A 24551-nucleotide genomic window follows, 5' to 3' on the forward strand; every position below is an offset into this window, starting at 1 on the left:
TGTCCAGAAAGTGGACGGTATCTTGCTATTGAGCATGACAAGAATTTCTTTTAGAACATGGACAAACTCACATGAATATCCTAAAGTTTTTAATTTAACTAAAATGCATGGGGTACTGATTATGCCAGAAGGTGCTACGTGGTTTACATGTATCATTCTTATTTAATCTTTGTAAGAGTACGAGGTAGGCCATATTATAACCCCCATCTTACAGACAGCAAATGAGGCTTAGAGGGAGCACGTGCACAACCCGAGATCCCACAGCGAAGGCCTGGATACCAAGCATGCCTTATCTCTCCAAAGCCAGAACCCAGAAGGGGGCCTGCGGAGGTCCTTCTGAGCTGGAGCGAGAATGCACAGCAGTACACGACCCGACACCCTGCAGCACAACGGTGGCCACAGCCCACGCGGATGGCTTGCTCTCAATTAGCCTTCTTTCCCCTCTGGGCCTAATACCTTCTTCGTGTCCAGCGTGATTATTTTCTACTAACAATGGAACAGCATCACCTACTAATTCCATTCTCTTCCTACTCTCCACCCATCCACCTGGGCTACTCGCATAGGTTTCTTGTGACAGCTTACAACAATGCCCGAACCAGTCCAACGAGAATGGAGTAGTCACTCCCCAGTCTATCTCATGTTCCACCCCTCCTTCAGACAGACAGTACTGATCTCTTACCTATCCTGTTAAGAATCAATGACTTTGCGTGATAGAAAGGAATTCTAGCAATGCAGAGTATTTCACCTGCGAAGGGCTGAGCTGTGATTAAGAATGGTTCCTCTTAGGGGCGCGTGGGTGGCTCAGTCGTTAAGTGTCTGCCTTCAGCTCAGGGCGTGATCCCGGGATAATGGGATCGAGCCCCGCATCGGGCTCCTCCGCTGGGAGCCTGCTTCTTCCTCTCCCACTACCCCTGCTTGTGTTCCCTCTTTCACTGGCTGTCTCTATCACTGTCAAATAAATAAATAAAATCTTAAAAAAAAAAAAAAAAGAATGGTTCCTCTTAGACATGGGTTCTCAGTGGTCTAGGTGAATCAAACAGGCGCTCTGCCCCTTAGTTTGTAATATCTCAGCCTTTATGTGGGCAATGTCCCTGGAAATTGTTTAGCACATTATAACTGATCATTTGTTACACACTAATAACTTTTTTAAAGCTCTTTTTAAATTGCTCTTAATGCTCAATGTCCAAACGACTGTGGCTGAAGACGCACCTGACTGCATCTTCTGTGGACCCTGCTGATCCTTAGGGCCTCACATGCCTTACCTCCGGGGCGAGCCATCATCGTGGGGCTGGATGATGACCACCTTCACGGTCACAGAAGTCCGGAGCAGATCGATCATCTGCTCGTGGGTCAGAGTGGCCACGGCCACTTTGCAGATCTCCACGAGGCGGCTCCCTTGGCGAAGCCCAGCCTTCCAGGCAAAGCCGAAGGGTTCCACGTCGGCCACGATTCCTTCAAAATTCACGTGGAAGCCAAGCTGGCCCAGCCCATTCCTCCTCAGGGTCATTTCCACGGTCTCACAGCCTCGCGTCACTATCTGAGGGGAAAGAGACCATGAGACACCACTGTGGGGCACCCCCGCCCCCCACAAGGTAGAGGCGCACACCCAGGCCTCCCAGCCCTGCCCTCCAACCACCCAGGTGACACGCTAAGCACGTTACAATGCCAAGTTCACCGTAATTAGCCGTGGCATCGGACGCAAAGAGAACAGTGAAAGTAAAACAGCGGCTTTACTCTTCAAAGGCAAATATGCTCCTGATACAGGCGTCCTGCTTTTTCTTAGAAGCCGCTGACCCCAGACCTCATGAGCTTCAGACAGGCTCTGATAACTCCCTCCTCCCCTCCCCTATGTCAGTGGGCTTGGCTCTTAAGTATATAAGCCCCACTGTTCCAGATGGACTGTAGCAATGGGAAAATGTAGTCTCTTTCAAAACCACAAGTTTCACCCATTAAACATTAAAAGTTACTCAATTTCATCCAACTTAAAAAATGGCCCAAACCCCTTCCCAGCTAACACTCAGAGGGCTGCCCCCAGGAGGGCAGCCACAGAAGTCAGCCAGTTAGGAGACGTGCAAGTGTTCCCTGGGCACTGGCCCTGTGGACGTCCTGCCCTGTCCTCTGGGAAGCCCCCTCGTCGAAGTGGGTGGCCACTGCTTGCCTGGGTGGTGAGGGCCATTTAGCTCAAATGTGGGCAGGCCCGCCAGGCTCCCTGGCATCTGCTGACAAGGGCACTGTGTAGGATGGCCCTCTTGCAGGCAGCAGAGACCCTCCTGTGCCTGCGGGCACCTCTCCTTCATGGGGTCCATCCTTTGGGGGCCAAGGGCAACCCCAAGCAGTGGCAGCTTCAGTGCTCTGACCTTCCGCGAGAGCGAGAGTCTGCAGCAGTATCACGAAAAGCAATGTGGAAGCAAGGTGGTCGGCATCCCACGCGGCGCACTAAAGCACGATCATTAGTTAATGCCACCCTCAAAAGCACTCACTGAGCCTAACTTACATGCACTGAGACAAAAACACAGGCTCATTATATGTCATTTGATGGCATCACTTATTTGTGGGAAATTTAAAGTCAGGAAGTATCATACCCGAATCCCCCAAAGCACAGAGCTAGTGATAAAGCTGCAGTACAATAAATGCTCCATTTCCGTGAAACACGCTCTGAATACCCAGATTCCTATTTAACAAGACCTACGAGTGTAAGTACAGCTGTGGGCTGGGCTGGTTCAGCGTATGTCCGCTGTGTCTGTTTCCATGGTTACCTGCATAGGTACACACATGGCCCATCAACTTCCCACAGACACACAAGACAGCTGGGGGCTCAGGAAAACGGGGCAAGGCGTTGCTGGTCTTCGTGGTGAGGTTTTGAAAGACTGAAGCTTGCAAAGTTATGAACTGAACTAATCAGAAATTGCTGGAAAAGTACTTTTATAATATGTACACCCTGAATAAAATTTTCTTTCACTTTTCAACTTTGTTTCAACTACGCTCTCCTTCCAAAAGTCTACATATGTGTGAAATATACCCTGCCTTGTTTCAAATATTAATGCAATTTTCAGTTGAAATTTAGCATCCATATATCAGACTGAAGAGTGAACAGTCACACCTTTCCTGAGACCTATGTATCTCTTCTCCTTATTTCCTCCAACTACCTGCTACCTGCCCTGCTTTTTGCTTCGTGCTATTTCTTTATCCTTTCTCTTTCCTGCTTCTTAACACTTGCAAAGGATAAAGGACCAGTTATTTGGAGTTCCTTTCATACTAACATAAACTCAATTACCATAGGAAAATGGTAGCTTCCTATCCACATACCTACCCGGGACTGGCCACATAATTGGTGGGGCCGCAGGCAAAATCAAAATGCAGGGCCCCTGGGTCAAAGACTATTTACAACTTCAAGATGGTTAAAAGCAGAGCACTCAACTGAGCACGGGCTCTTCTGAGAGTGGGTCCCTAAGAATGGGTCCTGGGCTGCACAGGAATGAAACAGGCCCTGCCTGTCCCCTTAGGCATCAGTTCTCATTGCTTCCTGGGTCTGTACCTGCATAACGGACACTTTTAATTTCAGTTTCCACCACGATAAAAGGCACACTGAATCTACCACCCGCCAAATAGCACTTGTTCCCCATCTCTGCTCTATGAATGTGGGATCCTCTTTGCTGCCACCCCTGTACCAACCTTACGCTCTAATCCCTCAACTGTCTGGGGGTTGGTTTGCTTCCAAAATCCCCTGCTGTGAGTCATCCTAGGGCCACAATACATTTCCTCAAACATATTCCAGACATCAGGCACCTCCGTGCCATTAGCCATACCACTGCTTTTCTAGGAAAATGGAAGAATGGGGGCCACGAAACAGCGAATGGGTAAGGACCTATGAAATGTGCATTTTGGTGGTCGGCGAAGTGGTGTTTGTGTTATATTTTCAGGAGCACAGACGATGATGACTCAGCGGATCTCCTAAGAAGACGTATTTACGGTATTACCGAAGGCACAGTGTGTCTTGAAACTCACAAGGATAACTCAGTTCTACAGACACATAAACTAATCACGTACCTAATCGTCCCCAAATCACATCTATGTTTGTGCACATACACCCGATAATACTGTTGAACACACTGAGGTCTCTTCCTGTAAATAGTGTCAACAAACAATTAAATTATTTCTCCAAGGCCGGCAGACACTGACTAGATTGTATTGTCTGTAATTCATGGTCTCGAAGAACAAAGGGGAGATTTATATTTGGTGGGAGGAAAGGGGACAGGAAATGGGTATAAAGTCTCCTTTCTTCCATAAGTGACTAAATCTTTTCTAAAATCTGAAATATACATCCCCTTGGGGGAAGATTTAAACATGAGAAATTCTTTTGTCATACCATGTTTGGGTTCTTTTACTATGTTTAATTTATTCTTATAACTGGTTAGACTCAAACTAAAATTTGGATCTTTCTGGGTGAAAATCAGGAGCAGAAATATTAACAGTTACACTCCATGGACATCATCTAGGGGTTCTATACTAAAAATAATGTTTTAAAAAAAATCTCTTTTAGGACTGATTTTTTTTTTAAGTCTAATTTAATGGGTAATTCTATAAAACCTCCTTAAGAAAACGAAACTGTGGCTGGAGAGTAATAATATATTTAATCTGGCAGACTAAAGAAAAATACCTGCTGTATAAACACGCACAGAACTGAAGTTGCAAAGAGGACGTAGTCATTCATAGGGTCAACAGCAACTGTTGCCCATTGGTCTCCCGCTGGGAGGGTCCTGTCATGTCCATCTCTACACACAGACATAATATCTAGACAATTCGCCATTTTTTTCTTTCAGATACCATAAAAACACATCCTGATGTTCTCTTTTGGAAGTTGGCTTAACTTTTTCTTTCCAATCAGTTTGTAATGGGTGCTTCTCCACCACTCATGTATTCAGCAACTGCTCAAAAGGACACAACGTTTAGAATTAAGCCCCACAGCCATATAAAATAGTAATGCATTCTGCAGGTGCCATAATCGTGGTAGAATTTCCACAGCGGAAGCCATTATGAATCTGGGATTGAAGACCTAAGGATGGTGGAAACACAAAACGTGTACTTACTCCTAATCGCTGGACAATTTCCCTGATATCTTCAGCACAGTTATCCACGGAGGACAGAAGGATACATTCCCCTCTCTCGTAAAACACTTTGATACTCATTAATCCAGATGTCCACCCAATGACGTCCCTGCAGGAACAGTTAAATACAACGTTCTTGGAATCCTTTTCAATCAACATTATGAACTCATTGGAAATCCCAAGAAGACATTCAATGTCAGCAGACTGGCCGAAGTCCCGAGCTATTACGTGCCACATGATCGCTCCGACGCTGAACAGATGGGCATCCTTCCTTGGCTTTACTTTCTCCTTTTTCTTTGCACCCAGTGTAATGAAGCTGAATTTCACAGAGGTATCCACAGTGGCGGTCGTGACAAAGTTCTCCGCCAGATCCTTCAAGTACTCTTGCCTCGTTCGAGTGGCCATTGCTCGAAACTTTTCTGATTTATGGGCTGCATTTTCTGCATTAATCACTTTGGCTAAAAGGAAGTCCCGAAATACTGCTGACTTTGGAAAAGTTACTCCTTTGGGAATTGGTGGACCAAACGGTGGTACATCTTTTGATCTAGAAACTCCAACACTGAGAAAGAAAAAAAAAAAAAAAAGGAAACAATAGGAGTTGTAATACCTTCAGAATATTTACCTTCAGAGAAATCTGACATGTACCCATACTCCCAACTTACACCATCTATTCTGTAGCTTTTTGTTATACTAATTTCTGGATACCCAGTGTTTGTTTTTCAAAGTTACTAGATGGGCTGGTACTCTTAACTCTGCAGCTGGCCATCCCTGGGAAAGACAGTGACACTTTCAATGGAAGTGAGGTTATTAGCCCCAGGTGGCTGCTTGGGATCTCACTAGTACTGGACACCATGATGACACTTCACAGGCTCAAAGGTTTTAAGTGTCCCATTTTTTCAGGAAATGCTCACTTGGTCACATTTTGAAAATCTCAGTGTAAGTTTTATGGGAGTCAAATTGTAAGAGATTCCAGGGACTGAAAAGATCAAGTGTAGAGTGACAGTAACAACCACCTTAACATGTCGAAACCAACCACGCTCCCCTGTATCAGGCAGGTGTGGTTGTCTCAAACCCTTCTTAGAATGAGATCAACTACAAAGAGTGAATTAATGATAATAAACAAATGAAGGACTGCACTGAGGGAATGAAGAATCCCAGAGCATCCACTCCCCAACGACTAAGTAGCCACTGTGAAACCAAGACTCAGTACTAATCCCACGTCTGCCCAGGCTGACATTTTCTATATCGGAATCAACGAAGGAAGCGATCTATACTTCGTCTTCGTCTCTGCTGAAAATCTTGAACATGGTGAACTAAGGCATGAAAGAATTCTGTCCAAATTTGTTCTGTCAGGTGTGAGCTCCTCTTCCAGAAAGTGGCTGGTTAGACTCTTAAAAAGATCACGGTCTCCGGATCTCTCTCACCTTTGCTTTAATCTGCACACTCTTCAGGACAGTGAGTCCCCTCTGGGGAGCGGGGCAGCACGACGACGGAAGACTGTCTGCATGGGGCCGTAGCTGGGACGAAAGGGGAGGGCAGGACAGAGTCCCTTTGGGACAGAGGCATCTAATTCATTCAGGGATGGTGGCGTAAGCACTAAACCAGACGGTGATGGGGCAGACTTTACTCGTGTCCTCAAAGAAAGGCCCTAAAAATGCTGCAGAGTCTGAAGGGTCTTTGGGACCAATCTTATACTTGACTCATCTTCCCCCTGCTACTATCCTTAGAGTGGACATTCTAGAGTGAGTAGGCATTAACTCGTCCTCACATTTTAACTCCCAGAGAGCTGTTGCAAAGCCACCTGTCTGGACTTGTGATGAGGCTAACCGCACCTTGTTGCTTGTCCTCCCACCGGTCGGGGGCTCGCGTGGCCTACCTGAGCACTGAGATCTGCCGCCCCAGTAAAGTCACATGATCGCCTGCCCTAAATTTGTTTTTTTCTTCCAGTAACGAGCACAGATTCCTGGAAGAATTTTACCCACAGAAGGCTCACGAGGCCCAATCTCATTTGACACCTTGCAGGATTGCTTTTTTGCACTTAGCTCTATGGATCTCAAGCTACTCTGACTGTGGCTTGTTATGTACTTAAGCCAAAGCATCAGGGAACACTTTTTATACCTAAATATGTCCCAAAAAGCTCTCACTGTAGAGCTCCATAGTGGTTAGAGGGAGGTATCTTATAAAAGGGCAATTGTTTTTGTCCCAAATTATTGACCCTGATATCTAACTGGATGTTCCCTCCACCATGTACAGTATATTAACTACTTGATCAACTGAAATCCTATGCATCTCAGATCCAAGCTGTACAAGGACAGCAGCCACAATTTAGGTCTGGCTATTCCAGGATTACTGGGGTTCCCTGAGGTGCATGTGATCCTTCCTGTCTTCTTTAAGACGCACCCACGGATTAAGACATAGCAATTTAGAGAACAGCAGACCTGAACTATATTTCATTATTTCCTTGGAAATTATTTAATGAATTTATTTTGTCACTGGTATGTTTTGAGGAAGAGCATATGAAAGAGCCCTATAAAGGTGTTTTTGGAAAATCTTCGCATGATAACCTTATTCCGTGGGACAGAGTGTTATGGAATTGATTTGAGCACAGCATTCAAGAAGACTATTGCTGACTCACTGAGGAATATTCAGGAAGTTTTTAAGCATGATCAGTATGAATGTTTATGAGGCACTGCCCAAAATTTGAGACACTCTACTAACTCTATAACCTGAATCTCATTAGCAAGTCGTAATTTAGTGATAACAACGTGGTTTCTTAAAAACCAATGATTCCACAGTTGAGTGATTTGCACGATGCTATCCTCTATCATAGAAAACAGGACGTGGTCTGTTTTTTTTATAGCTAAGACGTACATCCAGTCCAATACTGGTTTCAACATCCCTCCCTAGTAATTTTATTAAAACCAAAAACCTGAAACACATGAAAACAGACATTACTGATAACTTTAAGATTTTTGGTGCTCATGAACCACCCCGTGGTCTCAGTATAAACTAAAATTGAAAGTAATTTAAAATACTTGATTTGACCTAAAAACAGCAGCCAATAAAATAACAGCAAATTCCATAAAGCCTTAGGCTTAAGTTTCCAATCCATTAGGAAGGTTCATTTAAGATTATTCTTCATAATTACCATTCATCGGGTGAGATCTCAGAAGAATAATCCCACTTACCATGTTTGACCAACATTATGTTTTTAAACCTATCCTTCCGATAGAACAGACGTTATGCTTGTTACAAATATCATTTTTTTAAAGCAGTTCTGAGCATTCGGGCCAGTGGTCTTTCGCCCAGATGTGACTCAGAAATCACCACGGGAGGAAGCTCACAGATGTTCAGGTCAATTTCAGGTCTGTGACATCAGCATACCGCACAGTAGGGCTGGAGAATGAGCCCATTTTAACAGGCTGTGAGGCAACATTCAAGCTAAGAAGTACCAGCTTACAGACTCTGTGTTGCTTTGAGATGGGCCAGGCGTGGGGCTCGGGACATAAACCAGCAACGTCTAACACACAGACTAGCTTCTCTGCCTTTAGGAGAGCACGCTTTACAGTCGTCACCATCTCCCCGTCCTCTCCCACGCGTGCGCCCCACCTTGGCCCAGGAGGGGGCTGAAACAGCACTTACTGTTTTAGGATGATAAAGGGAAATAACCTCCGGGGAGTGCCAGGAGCTCTAACAGGTGCTCTGCTAATTTCTGCTATTTATTCTACATACTGATGGAGGTACTCTTATCCTCGACTTTAAGAGAACGAATGAAAGTTTCCAAGAAGTAAAGTAACTTGTACACAAAGCACTGTGGGCAGCAGAGCTGGATTCTAACCCCAGGTCGGACACCCACCCTTTTACCCCACAAGGCATGATTTTCCAGTGGCATCTACTTCCTCCGAAAGAGTCTGTGGGGAGGGGAAAGGAAACAGAAACAGGCTCGGGATTCTGAGACACATGCATGGCCTTTTGAAATCACAGATGCAAGCATCAACTCCCGGTCTCAGGAGCCCTGTGGGCTGAGTGTTTCCAAGATCTTGGATGAGAAGCAGTGTATTCCCACTACAGGAAGTACTTCTGCTTGGGAAGAACTTGAAACAGCCACATCACCCACCTCTGAGGCTGGTATCCATTAAGCTCTGGTGCCGGCAGGGGCTGGATGCAGTTTTTAAGGGGAAAATTGAGGAAATGTGTAATCTACACTTTTGAACTGCTAGGCATTTTGCTGTTCAAAACGGGAAGGAGGCAATTATTTCGTACAGAAAGTAACTGAGTGAAGACAGTGGAAATATAATTAGAAAAAGGGGGGGGGAGGATAATTATGGGGTTAGAGATAATTGGAAAACAAAGCTATTTCAGGAGAAGGTGTGCTGTTGAAATATACCTGACAGAATGAAAGGCCAGGGGCTGCCAGCTCACCTGTAACACACGTTTTCCGTGCACGGGTTGTGCACTTTGACGATGACAAAGACGTGCTGGAAATGGGACCGGATGCTTCTCGGAGTAAAAGGAAGTGCTCCGGGCTCTTGGAAGACAATGGTCACAATGTCATTTCCGATATGCCTTTTCCTCAGAAGCTGCGGTCAGGAAAGGGAACACACACGGAGTTACAGACGCGGTTTTCCGTAAAGACAAAATATAGCAATATATACAACTTACTCCTCTGTCCATTTTCAAGGATTGATTCAGAAAGCAAGAGCCACTCTCAGAAAGTCACTGCTCTTCAAGGTGACACAGCAAAAGCAGGATGGGCTGCGTCGGAAACGTTTATGGAAAGACAAGCCTAACGCAGTTAATTTCTTGCACTTTAAAATTCAACTCCTTTTCACCTTGAGCTTTCGTACCCTGATATAATAGCATGTTAGCGCTTGAAACACTTTCAGGAATTTTTTTTTAAGGTTTTATTTATTTATTTGACAGAGAGAGAGCCAGAGAGCACAAGCAGGGTGAGTGGCAGTGGGAAAGGGAGAAGCAAGCTCCCCGCTGAGCAGGGAGCCCGACGTGGGGCTTCATCCCAAGACCCTGAGATCATGACCTGGGCTGAAGGCAGATGCTTAACCGACTGAGCCATCCAGGCGCTCCCGTTCTCAGGAATTTTATAGTTTAAGTTCTTCAACTTAAAGCAAGCAGACAGAATGAAAGAGAGAGCTCAGGTTTGCTAAAAGTCCTACATCAGTGTGTTAGGGCCTTAACCTGTGTCCTGTGCTCCCCACAGGCCTGTCCACAACAGCAACACAGAAAGACTGTTACTTCACTAGCTAATAGATTCAAACTACTTAACTGAAATCTGGCCTTTCAGGTGTGATTCAGAAACACAGAATTCTACCAGATTAACGGCTGGAAAACTCCATGGTATAGAATCTTATACATTACAAATGTGGCAGAAGCCAAGGAACCCCAGAGCAGCAACAGATTATTATTATTACTATTACTATTACTATTATTATTATTATTATTATTATTATTATTGTGTGTGGTTTTTTTTTTTTTTGAGCAGCAACATTTTAACAACACTTTCCCTTTTCATTCTCCTTTTGCCCAGAATGCTCCCTTCGCCCTGGACAACTCAGGGCTCTAACTTAGTTATCTCCTCCCCGGAAAGGTACTTCCCTGGCAAGCCTATACTGGCAACTCCACCCATACACCCAGGTCCACTTCTAGTGCATTAGTTGTAATAGAACCGTGCTGCTAATTGTGATTTACTTCTCCCGCTTCAGGTCATCACTTTCAGGAGGGCAGGAGAAATGCCCTGTTGACTTCTGTTTTTTTTTTCTTTTTCTTTTTAAAGATTTTATTTATATATTTGAGAAAGAGAGAGACGGGGTCAGGTTGGGGCACGAGGTCGGGGGGGGGGGGCACGAGGTCGGGAGGGGCAGACGGAAAGAGAGAAGCAGACTCCCCTCGGAGCAGGAAGCCTGAACCAGGGCTCGATCCCAGGACCCTGGGATCATGACCTGAGCCGAAGGCAGACGCTTCACCGACTGAGCTACCCAGGTGCCCCTGATATCCTGGTTTCTAATGGCCTGCCCAGGACATAGTCGACACCCAGGCCACAGCTGCTGAAGGCATAAATGAGTGGTATGGATACAGGATCCCAGCCACATCACGCTGTGCAATAAAACCGTGACTGCCCTCTGACTATGTCGATAAACCCATACATAAAGCACTCTCTAAGTTGATGCGAGTGAAACCATAGTATCTGTGCTCACAAAGCTTGTGATCTTCAGTTTTAATAGAGACAATAAGCTTTACAGGAGCTGGTGATGTCACTGCAGGAATGAGATAATCTCAGGTAGTAAATCTCTCTTTACTAGCAATAACAAAGACAACGAGCTTGCTCTTAAATTTATTTGGCACCTACAGAACATACCTCACCGTAAAGAGCATTGAGTTCAACTCTTAAAGCCTTTTCAACCCAGATACAAAAAGGATTTCATTGTCAGGCCCCTGACTTGTGATTTAGCGCGATAAAAGGTCTGGGAACTTGGGGATGAAGTGCTCCTTCTTCCAGAGTTCTCGGATATGCCAGTTAAATCACTGATTCATATGCTGAAAAATTCCCATTTAAAGCACCACGGTTCAAGTCACACACCCACAAAAGTCACCTTTCTGTCTGGGTGAAGTTTTGAAAACACACATTCATATACATTAATACAGACCCAATGAGCCATCGGTAGCTTTAAAAATGTTTGCTAAATATTTAAGTTAAAATGTGCCCTTTTGGACGCATGTAGCAAACCAGGTCCTGTACACTGTGTGATTAATTCCCCTTCCTACCGTGGACACAGATGATAACCATGATAACTATTTCACATAAAGAAAAGAAAGGGGAAGCAAGGATAAATATCTACAACAAACATCAATGCACAAGCTGGAAATTGTACCAGGTTAAGATGTTCCTCCCTCGTTTCCACAGTAGCTGAAACACAGGATTCACAGGTACTATATAATAGGACAAGGGAAAATCTGGAACGAATGAAAAGTTAAAGAAAATGTATCTTTAATACCTAACACCGTGTTCGATATATCTGTTGAACGTGGTACCCAACAGCTGGCTCTATACTTGACTCGATATCCTTGAACACAAGAGTTCTCAGATTGACGGGCACAAGATGGCGCTCGTGATGGCCAAGGCCACGCAGTGAATTCTGCAGCCCCTCCTGCTTACATGTTGCTGTGATACACTTCCCCTTGGCCGGCTCTCTCGGTTACGTGCATGGGGCAGGCATGAACTCATGAGTCCGTGCTTCCTCACTGTTGTAAGAGCAACAGCAAAATGGACAACTATTCCCACCCATTTTCTCTTTGTCCAGAAGGAAGACATTGGGTCCAGTTTTGTATTTCCCAACACAGGAATAGTGGAAGCACCATTTAAAAGGCTGGTTCCCTCAACGACATGTCCCTTTCTAAGCATATTCTTTGGCTTTGTAAAATGGGCCAAAAACATTTTTAATAGTCTAGTTAATTGAACCAGAGTCACAAAATGTACTTGGCAAAACAATAAAGTGCGTGGGGCGGGAGGGGCGAGGAAAAAGATTCGTTAAGAAGAGCAAAATCTGACACTCTCTGTAGGAGAATAAAAGTAGAAAACTTACCACCTTGTCCATCAAAGGGATGCTTGACTTTGTTTAGAGCTAAAGAAAAATAATATCTGGGAAGCTCGCAGGAATATTTTTCACTGTTTTCCAGGATTTTGCCAAACATTAAATAACCTAAGTAATTTCTCAGACTTCTTATCTGAAGGTAAATATTTTCTTTAGTCGTTACGTGTTTCTTCTGACCGGCCAGTGAAATTCTGTGTCATCAGAGTCCAGACCTGGACGGGGAAAGGGGACGGCAGCCCAGCAAAGCTGTGAAGCGAGGCCCCGGATTAGGAAGTCGCCTCTAGCACTGTTTGGGGAATTCAGGAAGGGTATCTTCTAGCCCTAACTCCTCCCCTCTAGACGTGAAGTTCCTGACACTTCCCAGTTCCAAGAGAACCGCCTTCGTGTCTTCGAATGTAAGAATGAGTCAATAAACACTGTGTTAGACAGATTTACATAGTCAATTCTACGAAATCTCCAACGCTTGACTCAAGCAGTGAAACAGGAATAAACTCTTGTTATGACAAGAAAAGTGAAATGTGATTCTTCACCCAGTTCCATGGCAAAAAGCGTCCAGATGCGACGAAATAGCAACCCTCGGATTTATTCTCAATTCCCTAACCAAACTTCAGGGCTTCGCAGGAACAGTTTCACCTTGATGCAACAACCAAAGGCGAGAGAAAACTGTCAGGCAGCCACACTCGATCTGAGGAGGCATAAAGTTGAGCTAGTCAGATCGATCAGCCTCTATGCAGACAGGCTCGTGTGGTACTTTTTTCTTAGCAGAGTTAAGGCAGAGAAAGAATTTTGCACCTCACTCTGGAGGCGAGGGCGAGGCAGTCATACGATGAGGAAGAAATGCAATTGGATGTACTTCACAAGTTTCTAAGAGTCAGAATTAGTAAAGAGAAAACTTCATTTGAAACCAGAAAAGGCTGATCTCCAGAGACGGTCTACTGTCTTAAGAAGCAAATATGTAAAAATGTGCATGCTTTCAAAGGGAAAACTGCATCATTTAATGATTATCTTATATGTTCTGAAATTCAAAGAGATGAGCCCAGAACTGAGCAAAAAATTCAATGTATTCCCCTGAAAACTGATCACAAGTTCTGGATCTCAGTCCTTGGGCTGGAATCTAAAGTCCTGTTGGTAGGAACAGAGTTGACCAAGACTCCTTTGACCCTGTCCTTCCCACCCCTCTGACCGTGTCCCCCACCACCCCTCCCAGACAGCCACCTTGTCCCTCCCACAGGCCAGCTGTTTCTACCACAGGCCCTTTGCACTTGCTACCCCCCCTGCTTGGAAGTTTCTCCCCCTCACACAGAGGGCCAGCTTCTCCCTCATCAGAGACCTTCCTAATTCTACATGTGTGCACACAACACACGCACACACACACACACCCCCCACACCCTCATGTATTTATTACTCAAGACACAACCCAGTGGTTAGAGTTTTGTTTTGATTTTTAAGAGATATCTAGAGTTTCCTGTGCAAAGTAGAAATGTGAACATAGATCAGGAGTCTAATAAGAAAGAGAGAGAAATCTACTCACTTGACCACATAAATTCACAAGACCTACATTCAGAGAGGGAAAGCCTCAGCTACCTACTCCCCACAAAAAAAAAAAAAAGGGGGGGGGGGAAGCTAGGTTAAGCGCTCTTATCTCAGATCAGCAAGATCATATCAAATTTAATTGCCATTTCAAGGATTCATTGTGGATATACTTTATATAACCAATATAAAAATATTATGTAAAATATTTAATATAAAACATATATTTTACTAATAGGAAGCATAAATGTACAAACCAGTTAAGTGAGCAAGGCTGAGTATTCTGTAACTGGAGAAACAGAAATAAACCTAGAATGGAGATTTTTAATGATTTAATAACAAAGCGAAGATAAGACGATTATGGAGATACAAGTTATTTCTGATACCCAGCAGTACCAACCCTATTGTAAGCAATCATGCTTATTATCCTGCATAAGTACACATTCCTGTTTAGGGCCTGGGGATAAATCTCATCATGGAAAGCTGAATAAGCATTTTATTCTTCCAAAATATTCCATATTATTATTTATAGGTGAACCCAAGTGCAGTCAGGACCTGTTCATACAGCCCTTAATGAGGTAGATTCCTCCTATATACGGACAGTTTCTTAGCAGTTCCAATTAGGGACTTACAGAAGTGCAGAAACCCCTTAAGACAGGTCGGCCATCTATCCAAATTATATAGAGAAAGGGTTCCAGCCTGGCTGAAACCTAACAAGCTGTGTCTCCATTACCCCTATAGAGGTCAAGTCTGTCCCTAGGCTAATACTAATATTCTTCAAATGGAATCTCAGAGACCTAGGAGCTTGGCCTTATTCCTTAGGGACCTCTTGGGGGCTAGGACATCCCTAACTTTATGCATGCATTAAAAAAAAAATCATAATTTACTAGGTACCAGGAACCATGCTACCCTTATCCATTTGATATACTTAGACTGAGGAAAAGGTCTCTCTGCCCAAGTGAAGTCTGAAGCTAATTTGTGGCGTTCTTTCCACTGATAACAATCCATGATGGCTGATCTATGATTTATCTACGGGACAGAGGGGAAGCACACGGGGGGAGACAGCCCTGTGAAACGGAATCCGACTGCCAGACTGGCCCAGAGAGACTGATGGGTCTTCAGGGAAGAGGGAAACCACTCCAAGAGCGGGCTCTCTTATCATTCCCTAGGGCTGGCTAGGTTTTCTTTGTAAGAGTCATACATTCCAAACACCGAACTCTTTTGCAACAGTGGTAAACTCTCTAAAGACTTTTAATACATCTTGGAATCAGCTTTCAGCTTGATTTATTACAAGAACAAACACAAGAAATTATACCTGATGTGGACGAGTCTGGACCAGTTACATAGTCACAAATACCATGGTGCTAATGAGGCCAAAGTTATAGGCACCATTCACATACAGGCCAGCTAACTTTGCTAAGTTCTGTGGCCTCAAGCTGCACTCAGGAGCCCAGCTGGTCATTTCAGACATTTCTACTCCTGGTATTAACATAATCTGCAGGCATGGGTGGGGTGGGTGGGAGATGTCCAAAGGGCCAGTACAACCTGTAACAAATTTGGAGTGCATGTTCCAAGATTGCACAGTGGCAACATTTATCTACAAACAGAATATTCTGGTAACAACCCAGGATTAGCAAAATATTAAATGCCAAAGTAAAGATAATTTTCTGAAATTATTGATAAATTAGCCCCTACTTTCTTAACTATCTAGGCCTTAGTTTCTTATACCAGAGCTGTAGGACTGGGAACAGGAAAATAAAATGCAAATTAAGTTATTTAAAATGCTTGCACTTTATATCTAATAAATGATGAAACCGTAACAGCAAGTAAAATCACTGAGCACACCGTGTGCCAGGCACCATTAAGTGCCTTGTAGGTATGAGCTCACCTAATTCCAGCCACCGTCTACGAAAGGTTCATTTATTCCTTGAACAAATGTTTCCTGCCTGCCTACCATGTTCAGGATATGGTTCTGGGTGCATGGGGACACCTCGATGAAGAAATGAGCTCAAAGCCCCTGCATTCGGGATAACGGAAACTAAGGCATAGAAAATTTTGCCCAAGGTCACAAAGCTGGTAGCTGGGATTGAAATCCAGATAGCATAGCACTAGAATTCTTGCTCTGTTAATAACTACATTTTCCTGTTGAAGCCATTTTTCCACCTAGAAGCAGGAAGCCTCAAAGAGGGCCCTAGAACCACAGAAATCAGACACTAAGAGGGCCACGCTGTGGATTGTCTAGTCCAAGTATTGTGCGTGCTACATCTCCCCACTGCCAAACCCATGGAAAGTTTCTCTAAAATTCAACATTCTTTTCCTCTGAGCCCAGATGCTGCCCCAGAATCCTTCTTCACACAGTTTTCCAAGGAACCACTGCTGGCCATTTGAACCAGGTCCTCATTATATAATCATCCGATTTCTTGAGAGGCTAAAGATCTTACCCAAAGACACAAGGCACTCGAGTGACTGGCAGTGGCAAGTTCAGAATACGTCCACTGACTCTCATTTCCGCTTTTTACCAACCCCTTTATACCATGAATACTTGCCTACATAGTGTTTCTCACACATAGATTTCCCAATGGACCATATGTAGGATCATATATATTCCAGACACAATAAGAGCACTCATTAAAAAAGCAAAACAATTTTATAGTTTTCCACCTCTAATCCATCATCAAAACTTACTCAATGTCATGGATTCTCACTCAAGTTTAAGAAAACAACCAAGAAGTAACCAAGTAAGTCTTTAAGCTACAGAGTCTGTAATGTTTAGTATTAATTTACAGGAGATATATATATATATATATTTAATTTCCAGTTTGGGAAGCTTAAAACACCCATCCATTCCCCACTCCCCAACATCTGTCCTTCCATATACTTTTTTTGTGTGTAGGACTTTAAGGATAGTTTCAGTGAAAAAAAAAAAAGGTACAGAGAACTCATAAACCCACAGATTTTAATTATTATGCAACCGAAACGAGGCAGGGGAAAGCCTGGTTTGAGTTCTGCTAACAGCAAATCCCAGCAGACGTTAGAATTCCAGAGGCTGCCATAAGGGAAGTGATGGGGGCCAATCCAGTTTGGAGTCCAATGGCTCAAGTAATTAGGGACCTGGAAGGGCTTTGTGGTTTGAACACTCGATAACTGGGGTCAAAAGGCACTGGCTCTACTTCTGCTAAAGGACTGACAGATTTCCCGGCTGGAGTAAGCCCTATCAGTTTTCTGAGCAACAACTCACACAGAGTTTAATTACTGAATGATTCACAAGTATCTGCCGGACAACTGCACTGGTCTAAATTAAGCTTAATAGTGAGTGAATCTGTTTGGCATTATTCCAAGTAATTTTTTTTAAAGAGCTAGAAATCCTTTAGGTTAAAACATATAAATACATACATGTGATCTAGTGATTGTAATGCTACCTTTTAAAAAAGCATACAGAAATAGGGGCGCCTGGGTGGCTCCTCTAAGCGTCTGCCTTCAGCTCAGGTCATGATCTCAGGGTCCTGGGATCGAGCCCCACATTGGGCTCCCTGCTCAGTGGGGAGTCTGTTTGTCCCTCTGTGCCCCCCTCCACCCCGCTCATGCTCTCTCTCTCAAATAAAAATTCTTTTTAAAAAGACAGAAAAACAAAACAAAACAAAAACCCATACGGATATGTGATCAAAAGGTAGATTTTCTGATGGTAGATGTAAGAAATCTGATTATTAGAAAACACTGCAGATCACTCAGGAAGGACAAGGCACTGAGCTTAAGTATTAGATAAATGGCCAGAAAATCTGGTTGTCAATGAGAAGGAAAAAGGAAAGAGAAGCTGTCCCTACTGTGAAGAGTTGGGCTGGAATCGGGAGCCTGCTTTCTCAACCCCGCTGGAAGCCTGAAGGAGGCTCTTGAAATTAGTGATGGGGATGGGGCAAGTGGTTTCTTTGCAAAACGTGTATTTTAACTACCTTCATTGAAGTTCATGAGCATTAAAAAAAAGAGAGAGAAGGAAAATTCTCTGTTGCAATTAAGTTTCATTCATTCAACAAATTGTTTGGGTTTTTTTTTTTTTTAAGAATTTATTTATTTGAGACAGAGAGAGAGGGGCACAAGTGGAGAGAGTGGGAAGAGACAGAAGTAGACTCCCTACTGAGGGCGGAGCCTAACATTGGGCTCGATCCCAGGACCCTGAGAACATGACCTGAGCCGAAGGCAGACGCTTAATGTATTGAACCACCCAGGCGCCCCTCATTCAACAAATTTTCCCGAGCAACTGCTATGCAGTCCCTGGTGCGCTAAGGTATTTTTATAGCAAAGCAGTGCAGCTGAATGACATCAGAGCTAAACTTCCTAGACATGAAAACAAACTTTGTTTTAACTCCTGATTTAACCCAAATACGATCAAATCGCGAAAACTGAATCATGCCACGAATAAGTTATAAGAACCGTTCTTACAGTATTTTCTGTAAATTAGTTATCTACCTGCACTCAGAAACCTGAGCTCAGCTTACCTTGCTGGCTTATTTATAATGAACACAGTGGACGCTGATTTCCACTAAGATTTTGCCTAGCAAGTAATAAAGGTGTGTGTGGAAGAGTTTCCAAGTTTTATAAGGAAAAAGTGCAATACCACTATGCAAAAAGCCTCCCTTTTAAAGGCCAACTACTTCCAAATGATGAAAAGGTCAAAAATTATTCATGCCATTGAAGAAAACACCAAAAACAACCCCCCCCCCCCCATGATGCTTTGCCAAGTCTGAGTGCACGAAGCTCATCGGCAGGCTGAGCTCAGCTCTGGAAGGCGGAGGGAGGACCCACCTGCTGTCTGTTGTTGGGCATGTAGGGCAGCATGGTGGACACGTGGAACATGACTTCATAGTCTTTGTATGTGGTGTACAGGGAGTGAGTTCCTGTAGAATCAGCTGAAAACAGAGGTGAAGGACAAAAACAAGTCAGGCAACTGCGAAAGTTAGCAACGGGACCCTTACAAGGTCATTCTTCCAAAGGCAATTCAATTTGCAAACAGACCACCCAACTCTCAACCACCAGTGTGTCCTGGCGGCCACTCTGCTCTCCCGCTGCGCACTGTTCCTGCCACTCTCCAACCCACGTCTGTGGCCTGAAGGCTCGGGCGTCTCCTCATTTGCTCTCACCCAGGGGCTTCCCCCCTGCCCTTTCCTCAACACGCTCGCCTTCGAAATACTGACTTCGAGGACCCGCCACGGATGCGGCGGAGCACAGGGAAGCAGGGGAGGCCAGAAGCTGGAGGCGCAGCTGGGGGCGGGTGTGGGCGCCATTATTTGAAGGGTACGAGCTAACTAGCAGCTCTCCTTGCCCCATTCTGGGCGTGTGTGTTTACAGTTAATTCTGAAGTGATTCCTGAGCACCTGATCTTCCAGAACTCAACAACACGAAACAGGACGGACTTAATACGGAAATAAGAACAAAAAAATGTTCCAGATTTCTTTCTCTGAATCATGTAATTAATTTCCTTCTCTTTGCAGCAGGCAAGGCAATGGTATAGTCGGATGATTAAGACGGTGGAGAATGAAGGGGACCGCTTACTGTATATTATGCGCTGACACATGTTTAACACTATGACATCTGAACCCTTCTTAATCACACAGCTATTCACCTTCTGAAAAGCAGAATGACTCTTTGCAAATTCAAAATCCATCTGTATTATCAACAGATTACCACAGACTGAGCGTTTCAGGCACCTGAACCAACACACTTACATAATGATCTTAGGGTGGAGCTTTGAACCACTTTGTATATGGATAAAGGCAAAAAGATACCTAGAAAGTAAGATGTAAACAGAATTCAGATCTGCCTTTCTCAATCTTTGACCAACATGTACGTTTGTCCACTTTTTAAACAAGAAACAATGCTATTCAAGGTCATTTAAAAGAAAGTTTATTCCATCATGTTTGTTGGGGAAAGTCTAATCATCTTGGGTTAACTTTTTTTTTTTTTTCAAGTAGGTTCCATGCCCAGCATGGAGCCCAACATGGGGCTTGAACTCACGACCCTGAGATCAAGACCTGAGCCGAGCTTGAGTCGGACGCTTAACTGACTGAGCCACCTAGGTGCCCCTCATTTTTAAATCTAAATATTTTAATTTTACTTTAAAAACATTACAACATTTAGCCTTCATGGGCCTTTATTATTTTCTTTCTGAATCCTGCACTTTTTCTTTTGAATATTCATTCTAAATCAGAAACGGTCCTGAAAATTTCCTAGAAAAAAAAATATCACATCTAGTTTTGCAGATTCTGAAAACGTATTCATAGCAGACAATTTAATCAGAAAGGGAAGTATTTAAAATGTTTACATATAGATATTGACAAATCAACTTGTAGATGGTAACAGAGGATATTCATCCAATAAGCTGTATATTAACCCGTCCCCAGATAATGCAATTATCTCTTGGAGCTATATATTAAGTACATATTTGCTTTTTGTTTTGTTTTGGTTTGTTTTGGTTTGGTTTGGTTTGGTTTTTTGGACTTCTTGGAAAGTATTGTTCCATTTTAACTGTCCTGGCTGAAGACAGAGAGTGTGGCTTTGGAAGTGAGCAAGCAAGGTCACAAGGGAATGATGATTGTCTTCTTCCATGAAGAACTGACTCATTAATAACAACATGAAGGTCAGGGGCTGAAATAACCCAGCACATTCAACAATTCTCATCACAACACCCTGCTACTCCGATGGGCAGAATTCAGCGAGAGAAATCCTCATAGATAGCTGATAGCCTGGTCAACAGGTTTCGGCTTCAGGAAATTGTGGTGAAAGTGGAAAGATGCATTTAGGGGGGAAAACACTTTTTTTTTCCCCCTAAAGATTTTACTTATTTATTTGAGAGAGAGAGAGAGCACAGAGGGAGAGTGAAAGGGAGAAGTAGACTTCCTGCTGAGCAGAGCTCGACCTGGGGATCGATCCCAGGACCCAGGGATCATGATCGGAGCCAAAGGCAGATGCTTCACCGACTGAGCCACCCAGGTGCCCCTGTGGGGAGAAAACACTCTAAAAAATGCAATCATAATTTATCCATCCCAAATAGTACTACAAGATGGATTTTTGAAATTAAATATTCTGAAAAGTTTTCATCTCAAATGTCAGTACGGTAATGGAGAAGGTGAACTGACGAGCTTGTTCAAGGGTCTGCCGCAAATATTTCTGATGGAAAAGAGACGCGGGCCATCATGGAAGTCCCCAGTTTTGTCACCTCTGCATGCAGACCCAAGAGAGGCTGTGCATGGCCTGGGCTCTATACTCCACTCTGGTGAGCCAGCCGATGGTCTTAGTGGCTCCTGTCCCCTCTGTTCCAACTTCATTTCACTTTGTACTTAGGACAGGAAGAACCCATCTTCAAGCCAGAAGGAACATCCAGACACTCTACATTTTTCCCAGGGCTCAGATTCGACCAAGGTCCTGTGGGAGGACAGAGTGAAGAGTACAACACCACTGTCCTGAATTTAAGAAGGAAGATTGTTTTTGTGTGTCTGTCCTATGAGAGACATTATTTTATTTGACCATTTCATGAGACAGAATTCTTAGAAACCTCCTCTTTACTACAGGGATGTCTTAGACATCTCACAGAACACCTTGCCTTGCTCATAAAAATAACTAAGATTTGTTGATGAGGAGAATCAACATGTCGAAATCTCATTCTCATGTTATCATTTCCGTGAGCGAAGGTGCTTAGCACGGCATCTGTAATGGGTCAGGGACATGTATCTCCTCGGTCATAAAAATTCAAAGCTGATGTCAGTTCTTATACGTAGGAAAATATTTACATTATCTGTGTTGCAGTTTAACAGAACGTACAGATCAGAAGTTCTTACAATGTTTCCTCGATCCACCCCACTGAAGAGAGAGGACAGGCATGCATACTAATGACTCCATGTCAGCAGTGGCTTTCCAGGAAGATTGTCCCTAAGGGCAGCATGCCCACACCTCCAGGGGAGTTTGTAAAGAAAAAGGAAGGAAAATCAGAAAAGGCCTCATATGTGGACACCAGAGTGGGTGTCACAAATTATTCCCTAATTTTTACAGATCTGAGGCAAGAGCAATATGCATCCTATCTAATAGTCAATGTCCAACCTTGGCATGTGTGTAGGACACACAGGGGCCCACACAAGAGGTAACACGGTCTCCAGATCGGAGGAGCTACATTCTAAATGTAAACTTTCAGAAACAGATTTAAAGAACCAGATCTGATTGACAGGCACACAAAGACTTGGCCCCACCCTGATGGAGGCAAGTATCGATGAGGGTCCCAAGTTAAAGGACACTGGGGGCACGGAGCCATGGGACGACCTCAGACGGTCTCACACAGACGCTCTCATGGGAAAGAAGTTCCCACTTCACCATCCCTACTAGGAGTGGGATACATGCCTTCCCACTTCCTCCAACTGTACAAAGACTAAGCAGTTAGTTAACTGCTTGATGATAAGGAGAATTTCCCAAAATACACAAAATTACTCTGCCCGGAATATTTCAGATGCTGATAGCCATGAAATCTAACAGCACAAAGACAAAGACAGAATACTTCGAGTTTATGAGGACCAGAAGGAACAGGATTCTCCCAATGAAGACACAAATGTGCACATCACGGGCTGGTGCCGGGTCTGTGCTGTAGATCAGCACCTTAGAGCTAGTGTGTGCCCCGCACAAGGGGACCTGAGCAGGGTCACTGGAAAACAGGATGCATCAGCTTTTACCCACTGTTTCAATTCCCTGGTTAACACCGTGAAACCAGAAATGAACAGAATGAGCCCGAGAACATGGCATGAGCAAACGTGCTAATATTTTGTCTTTTAGAAACAAACGTAGTGCTCGTCCTTGGTATGTCGGAACAAGGGTGTGAGAGAAGAGGTGAGGCTAAAAGAAAGAAGGAAATATTAAAAGATTCTTCACGGAACACTGGGGAATCTCTCTGCTGGTGTTACAGAAAAAGAATTGACCTTTTGAGCTTCTGCGAAACACATACCTCTTGAGAAATGTGCTTCCTTTGCTCATCTGAGGAAACCTCAACTCTGTCCCAAATAAGCTTGGCGAGGCCACTGCCGGGGTCGAGAGCGGGAGGGCACGTGATCGCTCACTTAGATTTATGCGGTGTGCCTACCTTTGGAGAATTAAATTTGCGCGCACACACAAATAGGAAGCTTACTTTTATTGTCTAGCTGAGCTCGATATTTGGTAAATCCTTTCAGCCGGACTCGCTGGCCCAGAAGATCAAGGAATTCCTCAAAGGCTGGTCCGGCGGTCTCATTGTTATACATCTCCTCCTCTGTGCTCTGGCCTGCTTTGCAATAGAGGATCCCGATCTTGTGCTGAAAGCTCAGCTGAAATGGGGGAGAAACAGAATTACTTGGCAAAGAGTATCAGACAAGCTCACTTCCAGTAAAATTAAAACAGCAAGCGTGCCAGGAAATAATTCCCATAAGCAAATAAGCAAAAGAGGAAGCAATTGTCATCATGCAAAATGCTACAGATATCTAACCAACCCAGAAACCGCCCAGATAGAGCTGGAGAAATGGCAGAAACCCTAAAAAACAGAATGGATGGCCATGGCCGTGTGGGATGGACCGGGTTTCCAGGAAGGGCAGACAGCCCCAGGCACCTACTTAAAAAACAACCTTGAAAGTACTGAATCTTACACCCTTCGTGCAGTAAGGAGCATCATCTTTCAAGTCAGAAGAAAAAAAAAAAAAAGCCACAAACTTTCAAGTTTTCCCTCTCTGGTTCCTGATGCTTTTATTGTTGTTGTTCTTTGAACATTCGTGAAAATATGAAAGACAGTAATGAACAAACAAATTAAATGAAGGTCCGGTAAGGAAGGAATCCCAGTGGGCACTGTGATGTATTTATATAAATAGAACAATGTTTTGTGTCCATGAAAGTAACTCTGGCTATAAAATTACAGTCATTTCTGTATTTTTGACTGTCTTGCAAAGAAAACATCTGCTAAATATACAAGAGACCATAAAGAATTTTAAGAGCCACTGAAGAGTTCCTGCTGTAACTCTAACTCACCATCAGTCTCTTATCGCGCTGGAAGCCACGGGACTGCTTTCTCCCAAGGCCGGGGAGACACGGGGTCCAGTTTACAGCATTCGTATTGTAGCCAAAGAGAAACTCCTTCCGACTCATGAAATCAGAGCACTTATCTTCCTACCAGCTATCCGAGCCTCAGAAACTGACAGATTATCAGACATCACCAATTTCCTAAAGGCATCCATCCATAACACTGTTCGCTTTCATTATCAAGCCATAAAATCGGGCTTTTAATCAAAATTCATAGCTGACAACCAGTAAAATAAGG

At 43.9% G+C, this 24551-nt stretch overlaps 1 protein-coding gene across 14 annotated transcripts in view; it reads right to left on the reverse strand.

Annotated features, from left to right (window-relative positions):
• Positions 1 to 24551, reverse strand: part of SIPA1L2 (signal induced proliferation associated 1 like 2) — a 213397-nt gene that overhangs the window by 56867 nt on the left and 131979 nt on the right. For all 14 annotated transcript variants that reach the window (XM_057308329.1, XM_057308323.1, XM_044386057.3 and 11 more), the window contains 5 exons: positions 23397 to 23571; positions 19040 to 19143; positions 9528 to 9685; positions 5088 to 5664; positions 1263 to 1537 (listed from right to left, as the gene is read on the reverse strand). In XM_057308329.1, the coding sequence (XP_057164312.1) occupies positions 1263 to 1537; positions 5088 to 5664; positions 9528 to 9685; positions 19040 to 19143; positions 23397 to 23571 (1289 nt within the window). The remainder of the gene's footprint in view (positions 1 to 1262; positions 1538 to 5087; positions 5665 to 9527; positions 9686 to 19039; positions 19144 to 23396; positions 23572 to 24551) is intronic.

The sequence above is a fragment of the Ursus arctos genome, unplaced genomic scaffold (genome assembly GCF_023065955.2).
Source record: "Ursus arctos isolate Adak ecotype North America unplaced genomic scaffold, UrsArc2.0 scaffold_7, whole genome shotgun sequence".
In the NCBI taxonomy this organism is placed as follows: domain Eukaryota; kingdom Metazoa; phylum Chordata; class Mammalia; order Carnivora; family Ursidae; genus Ursus; species Ursus arctos.